Here is a 15,162-nt window from a genome sequence, read left to right on the forward strand (position 1 = left end):
GCACTACTGTGTTCTAAATGGCAGTGTACTAGATAATAAAAGTGCTACATATAAAGACAAGGGTCATTTCCGGGGCACCTACCATGTGCCGGACCTGTGCTGATATTCACGTGTCCTCTTATTCAACCCTCCCAAGAAACTTCAGAGACAGATAATGTCACCCCAGCCATTCATCCCTTATGCGGGTATTCACTGAGCACCTCCTGGGTGCCAGGCACTGCCATTGGTGCTGGGGACAAGGCAATAAATGAGGCCTTTGTCCCTGTCCCCAAGGAGTCCTGAGTCTTGTAAATAAGACAGTCGTCAAGGAAACAGTTAATTACAAATTGCGTTGGAGGAGACGAGGAAATGAACGGGGTGTAGGGGACAGTGGGCAGGGGACAGGCGTCGCCTGGGGCTGGTGAAGCTGACACCTGCAGGGCAAGAGCACTACGGCCCCTGCTCTGTCCCGAGCGCCGGCTGTGGGCCAGACTCCCCTCCGCCCATCTGCTGAACTCATCCCGGCAACAGCCTCACGGTGTGGGCGCTGCTGTTCAGCCCAGATGGGGAGACGGGGTGAGATGGAGACCAGGGGACGAAAGACGTGGTCACCTCCACCGTTCATGAAATCCCTCCTAGGAAGCTTGGGACAGATGGGAACTTACTTGTCTGTTTTAACTGAATAACGGGTGTCGCCCAAAAACCAGACTGTCCTTCAGGGTGGGCCTTTGGAAGCGTCTCCCCTAAAGCCAGGGCCGAGATGGGGTTGCCCGTCGCCACTTTTCCTGGCTGTGGCATCGGGGCGCGGACAGACCAGCGAGCAGCAGGGTGCGGTCGGCTCTGGGGGGCTGTGAAGCGGGAGCAGACCTTGCGGCGTCAGCTCACAGAACCGCTGCCATCGGTCTTACGCAGGAGGCGATTTGAAAACAGAGGTAGAGAAAACTTTTCTGATCATGGTTTCCAGAAATGGTTGTCAGTGTTTCAAAAAGCAGAATCCTTTCTCTAAACAAAGTGTTACCCAGAACCAATTACAGACCAGATGGAAGTGGAGCTGCTGTTGCTTGATACAGGGGGAACGGAGGCCCTGGACGCCCAGAGGGTTCCTCGGAGTCTAAGGGGTTCCTCAGTGCCCAGTTTGAAAACCACTGGTCTACAGGCTGGATCAGAGCCAGGGGAAGGGTTGGTTTGAGGCAGGGAGGGCTGTGCTTAGACCGAGTTGAGGAAACTTGGAGATGGTTTGGACTCGAGGGATGGGGAGGGAGCGTCTAGAATCATGTCGGATCTTCGGGTCCGGGAAACGGAGAGGACAGTGGGGCCACTGCCTGAGACACAGCCGCTGCTGGGAGGGAAGGGAGGACGCAGGGCCCTCATCTGCTTCTCTGGAAGTAAAACCCGAAGGGCGGTGACCGCGGCCGGCCAGCCGGGTGCTGAACGGGGCTGAGCAAGGGAAGCGCTGCCGGGGGACTGGGTGAGGGTCTGTGTGTCGTCCACACGGCGGAGTTTGTCTGCAGCCTCAGTCGTCGGTGCGGCTCTGCGCTGGGCACACGGACCGTCTGGGTGGGTGGGGGGATGGATGGATGGGTGGGGGGGATGGATGGGTGGGTGGGGGGATGGATGGATGGGTGGGGGAATGGATGGGTGGGGGGGATGGATGGATGGGTGGGGGGATGGATGGGTGGGTGGGGGGATGGATGGGTGGGGGGGATGGATGGGTGGGGGGATGGATGGGTGGGGGGGATGGATGGGTGGGGGGGATGGATGGGTGGGTGGGGGGATTGGATGGGTGGGTGGGGGGATGGATGGATGGATGGGGGGTTGGATGGGTGGGTGGGGGGATGGATGGGGGGATGGATGGATGGATGGGGGGATGGATGGGTGGGTGGGGGGATGGATGGATGGATGGGGGGATGGATGGGTGGGTGGGGGGATGGATGGGGGGATGGGAGGGAGGAAGGACGGAAGGGAGAGGGGAAGCCTGCAGTGGTGGCACCAAGGAGTGCATTAATGTCCCGAAAATCTCATCCGTGGGCCGAGGGGGACATCTTTTCGCATGGACAGCCAACATTGTCTTGGCCTTGCTTAAGGTGGGAGGCGGTGTTACTTCAAGACGAGACCCCTCTTCCAACCTCCGCCCCCCAGCCACTGACCCGTCCTCCAGCGGAGGGCGAGGGCCTCTGCCCCCTCACCGTGAAACGGGAATCGTGACGGCTCTACCCTGCAGAGCCGCCCTGCGGCTTACGTGGGCTGTGCTGCTCGGCACTGGCACCGCGTCTGGCTCAGCGAGGGGGAGGGGGGGGCAGGGGCAGCCCCTGGAGCCGGGCCCCGGCTGGTGCGGAGCTCCGCGAGGGAGCGCTCGGGCTGAGGGAGGAGGTGGGCCGGGCGAGCGCCTGCCCTCCGCGCTCCGGATGCTGCGTGCCGCGCTGGTGGGATTAGCTCCTGCTGAGAGGTTCTCCGAGCTGCTAGAGAGCAGTGATATGCTACACACAGGTGTCTCTGACTACGGGAAGTGGTCGTCCCTCCCCCAGGAGCCCCAGGCGAGAGCTCCATCCCCCCGCTGGGAAGTTCTGGGCTCCCCCCGCCCCAGGAATCTCCTGTCTCCCAGAGCGGCCAGTGAGCCGGGGTCGGGTGTTGGGGAGCTGCTCCCCAGACAGTCCCGGGGGCCCGGCTTGCTGCCACCGGGAGGGATTCAGCCCCAGCCCCAGAATGCCCCCTCGTCGCCGCCGCCGGGCCCGCGGACAGGCGGAGGTCTCCGGGGTCACTGGTCTCTTCCGTGTTTCAGGCTGAGGCCCTTCACCTCCTACAAGCTGCGCCTGAAGGCCACCAATGACATTGGGGACAGCGCCTTCAGCGCGGAGACAGAGGCGGTAACCACGCTGCAGGACGGTGAGCAAGGGGGCCCACTTCCCGCTGCCGCCTCTGCGCCCCGAAACCCTGGCTCCTGGAGAGACCCACTCTCGTCTTGAGCCGGGAAGGGGTCACCCCGGGGAGCAGGGGGAGTGGCCGTGGGCAGTGGAATTCAACCAGCAGCAGAAGCTGGGCGCTCCTGTACAGCCCAGGGCCGTAAATCAAGACTTCAAGGGCTTCCAAATGGAGGGAGGTTTCTTTGATTGGCTTCCAAACCCCAACCGTCCATTAGCACCCCTGAGATTGAATTATTTATAGGGTCATTAAAGATAGATGTCGTGGGGTAGCTGCGTTTTAAGAGGTTTTCCCCATTTTTCTCATTCACGAGCCACCCAGCTTTGTCACTTGACAGAAGCACAGTTAAGTGATGGAAGTGAGACCCCCTCACAGCTCCAGGTGGCTTTTCACCCGCCCTGTCCTGCTCAGAGGAATTGGGCCCGAAGGTCTGTTGTGAGTTTGTTTGGCAATCGATAATCAAACCAGGCTCGGAGGGAGCCCGGAGACGGTGTCCTCAAGTCCACCCAGCGGACAGGCAGGTGCTTGGCTTGGAAAGGAAAGCTGCTGCGTAACAGCGCTGGACTCTGATCCCGGACTGCAGACCCCAACCCTTAGCTGGCCCAGCGGCGCTTTATGACAATCCGCAGACCCGCCCCGAGCACCCGCTCCCCCCGTGAACGCAGTAGGGGACCAGGCTCAAGCCAGCCCATCTCTGCCTGCTCGCCCCGGGACCCCCCCACCTTCAGCTCTGCTCTTTCTGTAACCTGGGAGGGCAGCTTCTCCAACACCAGGCCGCCAGTGACCTGAAGGACCGGCTCAGGGGTTCCGGGGACCCTTCTAGCTCTTCAGGAGCACGCAGAGATTGTTTGCAACAGAGCAGAAGCCACCAGGGCCCCCGGTGATCCTGACCGGGGACATGCCCACCGAGCTCATGGGAGGCTGCAGCCCCGACTGCGGGGAGGAGGGGCGGGACCTGGCCCTGGAGAAACTGAGGTTGTCTTTTGTGGCTCCCACTTTAATCCTACGTTTAACACAACCAAGGTTCCACTTCAACTAAGCACTGATTGTTAGAAGAAAGAAAACGCAGCACGCTGGTTTGGGGGGGAGTCTCTGAGAAGGACTGTGGAAGCAGGACGCCCCCTCCAGCCTCCCTCCGCCCCTCACGGGCTCAGTCAGAAGAGGGCCTCTCTCACCCCTTTCATATTCAGATCACTCCTTTTGATGCATTTATCGTGTCATCTTCCTTTTCTGAGATTTGCGATTTCTCTTTGCCGTGGAACGGCCTTGTGTTTTCATTGCATCGTCCCAAAGTCCAGCTCTCAGCAGAGACCGACTCCAGGGGTGGGCAGCCTTGTGCTGGGGGAGGGGCTTGGGAGCCTGTGGATGGTTTGCTGATAAACGTTTTCTTAGAACAGTGTTTAGGGTACTGAGACCGCCCTGTAATTGTAATCCTGTGTGATCAGGAAAGCTGGATCAGGGCCTTAAGATAGAACAGCAGGAGGTGGGAGGGCGCAGGGTAGAGAGCTGTCCCTGGGCGGGACGGGGAGGCCGGGCAGGTGCAGGGGAGACTCACAGAGCAGGGACCCGGGGCCACGTGGGGATGGTGAGTGGGGTGGGTGTGCCAGACACACCCTGGGGGCGGGGCGGGGAGAACTCCTCAGTCATTCTGCGCAGAGCCTACTGCTGAACCTTAACTGGGTGTCAGGTCTCAGGATGTCACAGTGGGGCAGCCGAAAGGAGGCCAATCCGTCTGCTGAGACAGGGCCGCCCAGGCCCAGCGGGAGCAGAGGTGGGGAAGGGGTGTCGGGAAGGCCTGCTGGGCATGGCAGACACCCCAGAGAGCAGGGCAGGGCTGTGGGCAGGGGTCAAACCGACCTTGTCCCCCCAGGGAGCAGAGCAGAGCTGCCACCGAGACCCAGACCGGGGCAGACGTCCCTTCAGCCCCCAGAAGTCAGCCTCCGTCCCTAGCAGTCACGTCCATGTGTAAAGCCAGGGGCGCTGTGGCCTGGCTTGATCATCTGTCCTGTTCAGAAGTCGCTCCGACCTGAGCACCTCAAAAAAACTGATACCCCTCCTCTGGGGGAGGGGTGGCCCCCGGGGAGACCTGGGAAGCGCAGGGGCTCTCCGGGCACCTCCTCTGGTGTGAGCAGCTCCCCGTGGAGAGATCCAGACTCGCGTGTCTGTCTTGGGGGTCCGCCTGGGGGGGAAGGTCAGGGACGTGAGCTGTGATCGCCCGACCAGGATGAGGTTCCTTCTCTCCTGGACACAGGATGGCGGGTGGGGGAAGGGCATCCCCAGGGAAGAGGGAGGCTGGACGCTGGCTGGCCAGCTTCCCCGGGGGCTGGGCCTGGCCCTGCCTCCTGACCGGGACCGGGAGAGAGCTGGCCCAAGCGGCCGCCGAGCACAGGCAGGACCGCCTAATCCTTGCCTTCTTCATTCTCGTGTTTCAGTTCCGGGAGAGCCTCCGAGCTCTGTCTCTGTGACGCCACACACCACCTCGTCTGTTCTGATCCAGTGGCAGGTAAGGGCCCCAGAATCCCACGGTGTTTGGTAAAACCGTTCATGCGACCGCGTGGTCAGCTGGCACCTGCCGGGCCCCGGCTCGGGGTGGAGTGGGACAAAGGGGACACGCCAGTCGGGCTTAAATGCTGTGCGGGGAAATGGTGAGTGTAACTTCCAAGACGGGAGATGCAGGACTGTCGTGGCATGCATGATGGACTCGTGCTCAGCGCCCTGAGGGGACCAGCAGGACGGCAAGGGGGGTGCCCAGAGCACAGACGGACTGAGCTTTGGAGAAGGATGCAGACAGAGCAAGGCTTCTGTGGCAAAACTGGTTCACGTCCTGCTGGGTTGTCGTTTGTACAGAAATTGTTTCCAACCAGACAGAACATCAACAGGATGACACGTATCTTTGTTAGTTCCAAGTCTTTAGTCAAACCAAGGAACCTTCTCCTAAATAATCAGATAGTCCCGTGAGCTGTTAACAGTGCTCTAATACAGCATCGAAAGGACCTGCTGCCCTCTCTTTGCCTTATTTCCACTTCTGGATCATTTTTGCTAACAGTGAGGTGCCTTGAGGACAGAAGTAACGAGGGGCAGAACCGCCAAGGACGGCTGCCCTGCCCGAGGGCGAGCCCAGCGGAGGGCGAGGGATCCAGCCAGGGCCTGGGGGGCTAATTCAGGAGCAGGGCTGGAGCTGGGCCGGGCAGGCACACAGACCGATGGGCAGGGGCCACGGGCAGGGATGAGCATGGGCACAGCATCTGGCCAACAAGGGAAGTTCCTGAGTCCAGAAGGGGGGCTGCCGTCCTGGGCGGGGGCAGTGCCTACAGCCGGCAGGCCGTAGGGAGGGCAGACAGAGGGCAGGCGCTGTGGTCTGGGTTCAGAGCCACGGGGAGCTGAGGTCTGCCTAGGAGTGGCCGCTGTGGGCTGGGGGTCCAGAGGGTGGTCTGTGTGGGCATGAGAGTCTTCCTCCGGGTTGATGATAATCGTCTAGATGATGCCGGAATCACAGCCAGAATCAGCGGGAACCAAGCACAAATAATGGTCTGGACGTGGCCTTGGAGAGTGGAGAGGGCTTCTCTTGGCCGGGTGCACTGCACTGGCACAGGAAGGGCGGGACGGGAAGGGACGGGGAGCCCCAGGAGAGGTCCAGGGCCTGGGCTCGGTCTGCGGGCCCCAGTTTGCCATCGCGTGACTCTGATCCCCAGAGGCCTCTCTGGCCCCAGCTTCCTCCTCCGTACAGACAGGAGGTCAAGGGTGACATCTGACGTCACTGCAAGGTTGCTGATCCAAGGCCCGTTAGACCTCTACAGCCCTGACTTCCATCAAGGCATTTTGAAACATTCAAAATGGAAATTCAAGGTCCCAAGCCCTTCTGTTTCCCACCCTCCACTAACATGATCAACCAAAAGCAGATAGGTCCTTCGGGCTGTGCTGAATTCTGCCAGGTTTGTGCTTTGTTTGTAGGCTTGGGGTCTGGCTGCCTGGTAACTAGGTGAGCTCCTTTTCTGTGAAGGCAGCGGCTCAGGGCTATGTCACCTCACTGCCTCCGAATACATGGCTGTGGACGAGGTGCTGGCTGTCAGCCCGGCCATCCCGCCTCTGGCCACTGGGCTGCAAGCCCTCAGTTGAGGTTAGAACACTCTGTGAAGTGGCGAGAGCCACACCAAAGGTGCTTGGCATGTGTGTCTGTCAGCTGTCCCCCTTCAGACCCCAGCAGAACAAACTAATTCCAGGAAGCCTGAGCAGGAGGTGGTCAGTATGATGCATTGTGGAAATAAATGCCTGTCAACTGCCAGGAAATTGAAGTATAATTAAAATTACGAGTAATTTACTAAATCAGAGTGAGCAGAACAAAGGAACTACGTTTAAATATCGATTTGCATTCCAAATGAAATGTTTCACCTGTAAACTTTTTATTTTTTGTAATTTGTTTAAAAATGCAAACACTGCCTGTAATTTCAAGGCCGTTGACCCATTTGAATGGTCTCTCTGTCAGATTTGATTCCTCTTAGTAGGATGATCAATCTGTGCCTTTCACGGGTGGGTCCAGTGCTGTTTGGAATCTAAGGATTTGCGTGTATATTCTAGACAGTGGTGGCTCTGTGTCCACACTGAGTGCAGCTCATACTGGGCATTCACATCTCTGAATTGATCACAACATTTAAGCTGGCTGTTCTGAAACCTCCAGCGGGTCACACAGTCTGTCACTCAAATGCATTTCCCCTCGTGTGGCTGCAGTGGATTTTGAGGCTGTTTTCTATCAAAGAAAACGTCCTAAGGGACAGATCACATCATGCACAATGGACTCGGGGGAGGGGGGCTCAGTGCCGTACCGGGCGCCTTCCTAAGAGGAGTGTTGCAGCTGCCTGGGCAGAGGGGACGGGGCGGCGGGGCCTCTTCAGGACAGCTCTTGGCCTGTGTTCCTTTCCTCACCACGTGCTCTGTTGTCTGCAGAGGACCAGCTCCGGCGTGGGGTGCTGAGCACCTTGAGGTGAATGGGGACAGATTCCAGACCTTGAAGAGCTGCCGTTTAGTGCGTTGAGCTCTACACGCATTAGTGCGAAGGCAGCAGAGGGGAACAGCTGACTCTGGCCAGAGGGAGGTGGGAGGTGACAGGATGAATGGTCCTCCTGATCTCAGGTGGCCTCGGCCTGTGGCGGCCTGAAGCAGCAGTTCAGTTCCCCAGCCAGAGATTGAAGTCACGTTGCAGCTGTGAGAGTCCTGAATCCTAGCCACTAGACCAGTGACCAGGGACACGGCCCTGGCCCATCGGCTTTGTAGAAGTGAATTCCCACAAAGAGATGGAAAGTTGTGAAACAAGTAAAGTGTTTATTAGGAGGAAAAAGGATATGTGTGAATAGACTCACACGGCTGGACTCAGAGAGAGTTGCGCCCTCGTGGCAGTTTGAATCACTTACATGGGGCATTTCTTCCGGGTTCCCTTCGGCCAGTCATCTTGCTTTGCCTGGTTCTGAGTCCGTATTTGGTTTATCTCAGGGTCCTCCCATGTGTGCGAGCGCATCTCTTAGCCAAGATGGATTCTAGCGAAGAGGCCTATGGGTGGGTTGACATCACCTACTATAGGGTGGCACCCTGTCCCTTTTGACCTCCGAGGGGCCTTTCTGCACGTGTGTAGTCGGGGCAGGTCTCCTTGACCTCAAGAATGAGAAATACGTGGTCTCTTTATCTTTCATCTGGGCGGGGCTCAGCTTCTCTCTGCCCTTGTCCCCCCACAGGGGACAAACTCCAGCTGCTCAGCCTGGGGCCCATCTATCTCCTGCCTCACTCCCCCCAGTAAAAGGTAGGGAGACGGCTAGCCAAACATCACGTACAGCCAGAGCAAAGGCTCGGAGGTGTGACGGCTTCTGGGCTTCGGTGCTGTGTTTCAAGGGAAGGCACGATGGAGCTGGGTTCTCTAGGGCCTCCTGTGCTCCACTGAACCATCGGGACTTAATCCCACAGGCGTCAGAGGGAATCCCTGTTCTGTGCTCCAGGAAACGGAAGTCATGGGCTCAGGACTCAGGACGACAGCAGCTGAGTTCCAGCTCTGTCTCATACTCGCCATGAGGCCTCAGACTCTACGTGGACCCTCCGCAAGCCCAGGTCCCCCAAGACCTGCCCGGTCTGGGAGAGCCTGCTGCACCGGCCCCAGCCCGTCCCTGAGCGCTCGGCCAGGACTGAGGCTCGTGGTGGGAGTCCTGCCCCCTCCCCGCCCGGGCCCTTCCCTCCGCTCAACCCTGCCGCCTACGAGACGCCGGCCCTCGTCCTCCCGGCCGTCCCCAGCTCTCGGTTCCCTTGCCACCCGCCGGAGCGGGCCATCAAGGCCAGTGCATTCTGACCAGCTCACCTGCATTTTAACGGGGGCTTCGAAAACTGAAAAACCGCTCTGGCCCCCCAGAGAGCCTGCTGGTAGAATTTCTGACGTGCAGAAGGCAGAGTGAACATGTTTTTAGAGGGGACCCCAGTCCCTTCAAGCGTCTTCCCGTACAGATGGCTGATCCAGGATGAAGTCAGCCAGAGGTGGTGTCGCCTTGACTTGAGCAAACCCGGCGCACCTCCACAAGCACTGACTAAGCACCTGCCGTGTCCCAGGCCTGGCAGAGGAGCTGTGGGAAGACAGAAACGAACACGACCCCAACCAGGCCCGGCCTCCACGGGCACGTGCTAGATCAGAAACCACAGGAATGGCGTCGCCAGGGCCAAGGGCTGGGAGAAAGGTCTGCACGTGCGAAGGGAGACTTCTGTTCAGAAGCCCCCTAGAGACCACCTAGGCCGGCTCCACATGTAGCAGGTACAAGGTTGAGCCCCGGAGGTTGTGCACCGGCCTGAGCCTGCCCTGCAAGGCCATCGCAGAGCCAGGACTTGAACTGGGCCCACTGCTTCTGGAACTCTCTGTGTGTCACATGGAGCTGCCCTACTGGGACCTCCCAGGACACCCGGAGTCATAGAGGCCTCTCACAAATGACAGATGGTTTATTCCAAGCTCGAGGGATAGAAAGTGTGGTTGAACCCTGTTCAGGATCCTGCGCAGGCAGGCAGGCCTTGTGCGTCGCCGTGGGTCATGAGATTCTCACTGAGTGAGACCTTCAGAGAGCCCGCCCTCCGGGCTGTGCGACCACCTGCCCCTCCTCCCCGGGCTGGTACGGCTCCTGCTGGGAGGGCATCACGGGGGGCGCGGCGGTTTCTGGTGGGGCCAGATGTGGACCTGCCTGCAGCTGCAGCAGGTGTGCCTCGGGACGTGGGGCTCAGCCTCTCCTCACACCCCTGCAGCATCCTCTCCTCTCGGCCTCTCCTCACACCCCTGCAGGATCCTCTCCTCTCGGCCTCTCCTCACAGCCCTGCAGCATCCTCTCCCTCCTCGGCCTCTCCTCACACCCCTGCAGCATCCTCTCCTCTTGGCCTCTCCTCACACCCCTGCAGGATCCTCTCCTCCTCGGCCTCTCCTCACACCCCTGCAGCATCCTCTCCTCTCGGCCTCTCCTCACACCCCTGCAGGATCCTCTCCTCTCGGCCTCTCCTCACACCCCTGCAGGATCCTCTCCTCTCGGCCTCTCCTCACACCCCTGCAGGATCCTCTCCTCTCGGCCTCTCCTCACACCCCTGCAGGATCCTCTCCTCCTCGGCTGCAAGGGTTTGCGCCCGGGATCGGCAGCCTCCGCCCCTTCCCCCGGCCCCCGCACCCCAGCCCCCCTAGGTGTGGACACAGGCTGGTGACTGGGTGTTTGCCGCTGGTTCCAGAGCCACATTTGGTCCCCAGGGAGGACGTTGTTATTTTCGCAAACTCCCAGCATCCTGCCTGTTTGATATTTTGGGTGACTTGAATCCAGTCCTTCCCATTCCTCCCAAGCTCCCCACTCCCTGAAAGTCAGTTTCTCTCACTGTCATCCCTTCTCAGGCCTGTGTGTCTGTAGGGTCAGGCCTGGGCCTTTGCAGGCTCCCTGCTGGGGTCTGGGTGCCTGCAGCTGCCATGACCATAATCTGGGCCTGGAAGGTGACCAGGGTGACATTGCTGGGCTGGGACTTGAGACGGCTCTGCCCACCTGCCTGTCCTCAGCTCAGACCCCAGAGAGGGAAGCCTGGGATTTCCCATCGTCACCGCCTCTCCCTTCCCACCTCCTCCGCAGCAACGATGCCCCGGGACCCTCAGGCAGGGTGCTGGCGTCCTGTGGGTGGCCTGGGGCTCCCCGGGTGCACAGCCAGTGCCGCATATGAGCCTGGATGCGGGGCACAGTCTCCCAGGAGAGGGGAAGCAAAAGCCCCCGGGTCCTGTCTCTCATACCCAGGCATCTTCCCGACCCCTGATTAACAGGCTCCTGTGGACTTGAGGACTCTCCGTTCAGGCCCGTCTCCTGGAGATCAGCTCCAGATGGGCCTGGGAGGGCCGCCCACGTGGGGAAGGGCGCAGGACCCAGCCTGTCCTGGCTCAGTGCCGATCGATGCCCTGGCCGGCTGCTCCTAGTGACCCCCCCCGCCGCCTGAGCCCCACCCATCCCTGCACCTCCACTAGGTGGGCTGCCTTTTCTCCCCCATCAAACCCCTCCTCCCGCGAGGGCCAGCTCCGCGGTTGCGTGCCCTGCATGTTTCTCTCTGATGCTCCAGTCTGCGGCGAGCCCTCCCTTTCTGGCACTGCGTGTGTCATAACTCAGGACGTGTCGTCGACCTGCTGAGCGGGTCGGTGCTAGAAGACGGGGCTGGGGCGGGCGCTGTGCTCCCCGGCCGTGGCGCAGGGCTCGGCGGTGCAGGCAGGTCCCCCCCTGCAGCAGAGGAGCTCTGCTGACCACCTGGTGGGCCTCAGCCTAGTGCCTCCACTGCAGGGGACTTGTGGGGTCCAGGCCTCCCTCCTCCCTCAGGGGCCGCATCTGTGAGCAGCCTGGGGTCCCCAGGGTCAGAGGCCCTGGAATTGCTTGGCCTTAGTCGGCAAAGGGCCATGGAGAATACATCGCCGTGCCCTGGACCTTCTCTGTACAACTTAGGTGTTGGGTGGAGAAACGTCTCTCCTTTTATTCTCACACGTAGACTTTTCCAACTTTTCCATCCGTTGCATTTTTTAAAGAAGGGGGTGAAATAAACGTTCTGTCACATGTTATAAGAGTTGTGTTTGAAGGGAGCCCTACAGAATAAGGATTGTAATTTGTCTCCGCTGTAGCCAATAAGAAAACAGGACTAGAACTGACGTGGCAGATTGCCGCCTTCCATCCTTATGAATAGATGTGTGTGTGATGTACACACACACACACACACACACACACACACACACACACGATTTGCGTCTCAGCCTCTGTTGTGATGCATTAGCACCGACCCTGTCTCTGGCATCAATTAGCGTTAAACGCTGAATGGTGTCTGCCTTTACCACACGGAACCAATTTTTAAATAGGGGAGGGTGGTACAAAATAAAAACCCTAAAAGCGATTCTGAAAACAATTCTGTGAACTCTAAAGGGAGAAATCTGGGAAAAAAAAAAACAAACAACACGTCAGCAATGCCCCGTATTAAGGGAAGGATCTGCAACGCTGCAGTCCTCAGGGTGGGCCAGCAAGCAGAACAGGAGCCCGGAGGCTGGGATGGCTGGAGAGAAAGCGGAGGGACGTCCCAGGACGCCCGGTGGTGGGCCCTTTCACAGGGATGCTTCCGCATCTCCAACACTGAGGTTTTGTCCATCAGAATTGGTAAGAAAGAAAAGGACAAAATGTAGGAAAATAAAATAAAATAAAAACCATAACAAGAAACAGAGCCTCTCTCCTGCCCCCCAGTCAGACCCCCGGGCTTCACCCCTGTTCTCACCTCCCTCCCTGAGAGCACTCAGCTTCCCGAATTCCTCGCTCTCTGTCGGTTTGGGCTTCGTTTTGGGAACTGCTGAGGGAGAGGACAGAAGGCCCAGTGCTGGAGAAAGTGGTCAAGGTCGTGGTTCAGCCACCGGGGACGGACGGACAGGCATGTGTCCCAGGGACCCTGTGTGCCCTGCTGGTCACCCGTCCACACACGCCATCCAGGAGACACCAGGTCTGTGCTGGTCCACCTTGCCTTTCATGTCATTAACTCTGTGACTGTGAGTTGATTTTAAAGACATTTCCACCTGTGGGTGTCAGTGGCCGGCACTCAGGCAAAGGGGCAGCAGCGGTCACACCTTGGAAATGTTGGGGGTCTGGTTCCAGACCATCACAATGAAGAGATTCTGGCAATAAAGCGAATCACACGCCTTTTTTGGTTTCTCAGTGCATGTAAAAGTGATGTTTACACTATACTGTAGTCTGTTAGGTGTGCAATAGCAGTATGTCAAAAAAGACAATGTACTTGATTGAATGAAAAATACTTTATTGCTAGAAAATGCTAACCATCATCTGAACCTTCAGTGAGTCATAGGAGTGACACCAAAGATCACCCTAACAAATACAACGATAATGAAAAAGCTTTAGCTATTGTGAGAAATACCACAGTGTGCTGCAGAGACACGGAGTGAGCAAACGCTATGGGAAAATGGCGCTGATAGACTTGCTCGGCTCAGGGCTGCCACAGACCTTCAATTTGTAAAACACACAGTATCTGTGATGTGCAGTGCAGCGAGGTGTGCCTGTAGCCCCCCTCCGTGTCCCGCTAACGTAAACTTCACGTCGATGACGGTTCTGAGATTCAAATTCAGCTGGGTGCCCGGTGTTTGCCTTGGCTACATCTGGCAACCCTGTGAGGGAAAAGCAAAACGGGGGAGACTCACCTGACCTGGCAGTCCCTGGGCTCTGGTTTTGCGGTTCTGGCCTGACAGTCCGCAGCGTTCAGAGGGGGCCACAGGGTCCTGCTAAGGCGGCCAGAACCAGAAGGGAAGGGGCTGGAGGCGAGCCAGCCCCCGGGTCCTCTGTGCTGGGTGTGGTGGCTGAGAAAGGTCAGGAGGGAAACGGAAACAGAAAAGTCCCGCCCCGGAGACCAGCTCCCCGTGCAGCCGCAGAGGGTCCGGAGCCAAGGCCCCCACGTGTCCAGCAGCCCGGCCCCACCGGTCCCCGGGCAGGCAGAGCCTGGACAGGCTCCTCAAGGAGACATGCTCAGGGCCATTGGCGGCCCCGACGCGGCCCTCCTGGTGGCTCTCTGCCCCTGAGCTCACGCTGGGGTCTGTCGCCCCTCAGCCAGGAGGAGTGTCGTTCGATTGGATTTGCTGGGCTCCTCCAGCAAGATGGACACGCGTGGATCGTCCACGTGGCGAGTCCACTCAAGTTTCCCAGGCACGCGTGTCTGCGTCTGATGGGGAAAATGACCTGCCGAGGTGTTTCTCACGAGGTGAGGGCGTCACCGAGGACCCGGGAAGCCCCGCGAGGACGTCAGGGCTGCAGCAGAGCCTCAGCGCAGCGCCCGGGCTCGAGCGAGCACGCGGCAGCTCTCGCTGGTGAAAACGTCGTGACTCTGGCACGTGCACGCGTGTGTGCAGGGCTCGCTGTGTCTGGGGAATCTCCCTTGCTGTCTGTGCTGTCCTGCTGGAGAGTTTGGGGCGCAGAGGATCCTGCACTGCCCACATCCACTTGGTTCCTGGGTTTGGGACCGAGTAGCAAGAAGTCACAGAGAAGGGGCTCATCTGAACAGCCAGATCCTCGTGGCGCCTGGGTTCAGGGCCTAGGGTTGAAGGGTGAGAGCTTGGACAGCAAAGCATGCGGGCGTCCCGGGGCTGCCGTAACAGGTCACCGCCAACTGGGCACCTAGCACAGCAGGGACCTACTCTCCCACGGTTCTGAAGGCCAGAGTCCAAGATCAAGGTGTCGGTCAGCTCTGAAGACACGGGGAGGCATCCTCCCTGCCTCTCCCCAGCTGCCAGCGGCCACGGCAGTCCTCGGTGCTCCGTGACTTCTAGACGCATCCCTCCAACCTCTGCCTCTGCCTTCACATGACGTCTCCCTGTGTCCAAATGTCCTCATCTTATAAGAATCTTTGGGTCTTTTTATAGTCTCAGCATTTGTCAAATAATTGCTAGATTGTATATTGCCTTTTAAAATGTGCTTTGTCTTCATGGATCCATCACGTTGAACATTTAGGTGCCCGTGTGAATTAACTATTATAATACCTGATGGCGTTCACGAGTCCAAAGTCTGCGATTATGTTTGCAAGCGATTTTGCTGTCAGTGCCCTTCAAGCTGGAAGGCCGTCCTGTTGTCTTTGTGTCACTGGAAAGACCCAGAGAGGACTGGTTTTGGCGTTGTTGTTTTTTTTTGGGGGGGGGGTGGGAGTGGGCGGGGGTTAGTCCCGAGCTTGTATTTGTAGGACTCAGGACTGCACACCTGCAAATGTTTGTGTAGCATC

The 15,162-nt window shown here is 58.7% G+C and overlaps 1 protein-coding gene across 9 annotated transcripts in view; it reads left to right on the forward strand.

Annotated features, from left to right (window-relative positions):
- Positions 1-15,162, forward strand: part of SDK1 (sidekick cell adhesion molecule 1) — an 838,709-nt gene that overhangs the window by 758,952 nt on the left and 64,595 nt on the right. For all 9 annotated transcript variants that reach the window (XM_057528493.1, XM_057528492.1, XM_057528494.1 and 6 more), the window contains 2 exons: positions 2,759-2,862; positions 5,331-5,401. In XM_057528493.1, the coding sequence (XP_057384476.1) occupies positions 2,759-2,862; positions 5,331-5,401 (175 nt within the window). The remainder of the gene's footprint in view (positions 1-2,758; positions 2,863-5,330; positions 5,402-15,162) is intronic.

The sequence above is a fragment of the Balaenoptera acutorostrata genome, chromosome 15 (assembly GCF_949987535.1).
Source record: "Balaenoptera acutorostrata chromosome 15, mBalAcu1.1, whole genome shotgun sequence".
Taxonomy (NCBI): Eukaryota; Metazoa; Chordata; class Mammalia; order Artiodactyla; family Balaenopteridae; genus Balaenoptera; species Balaenoptera acutorostrata.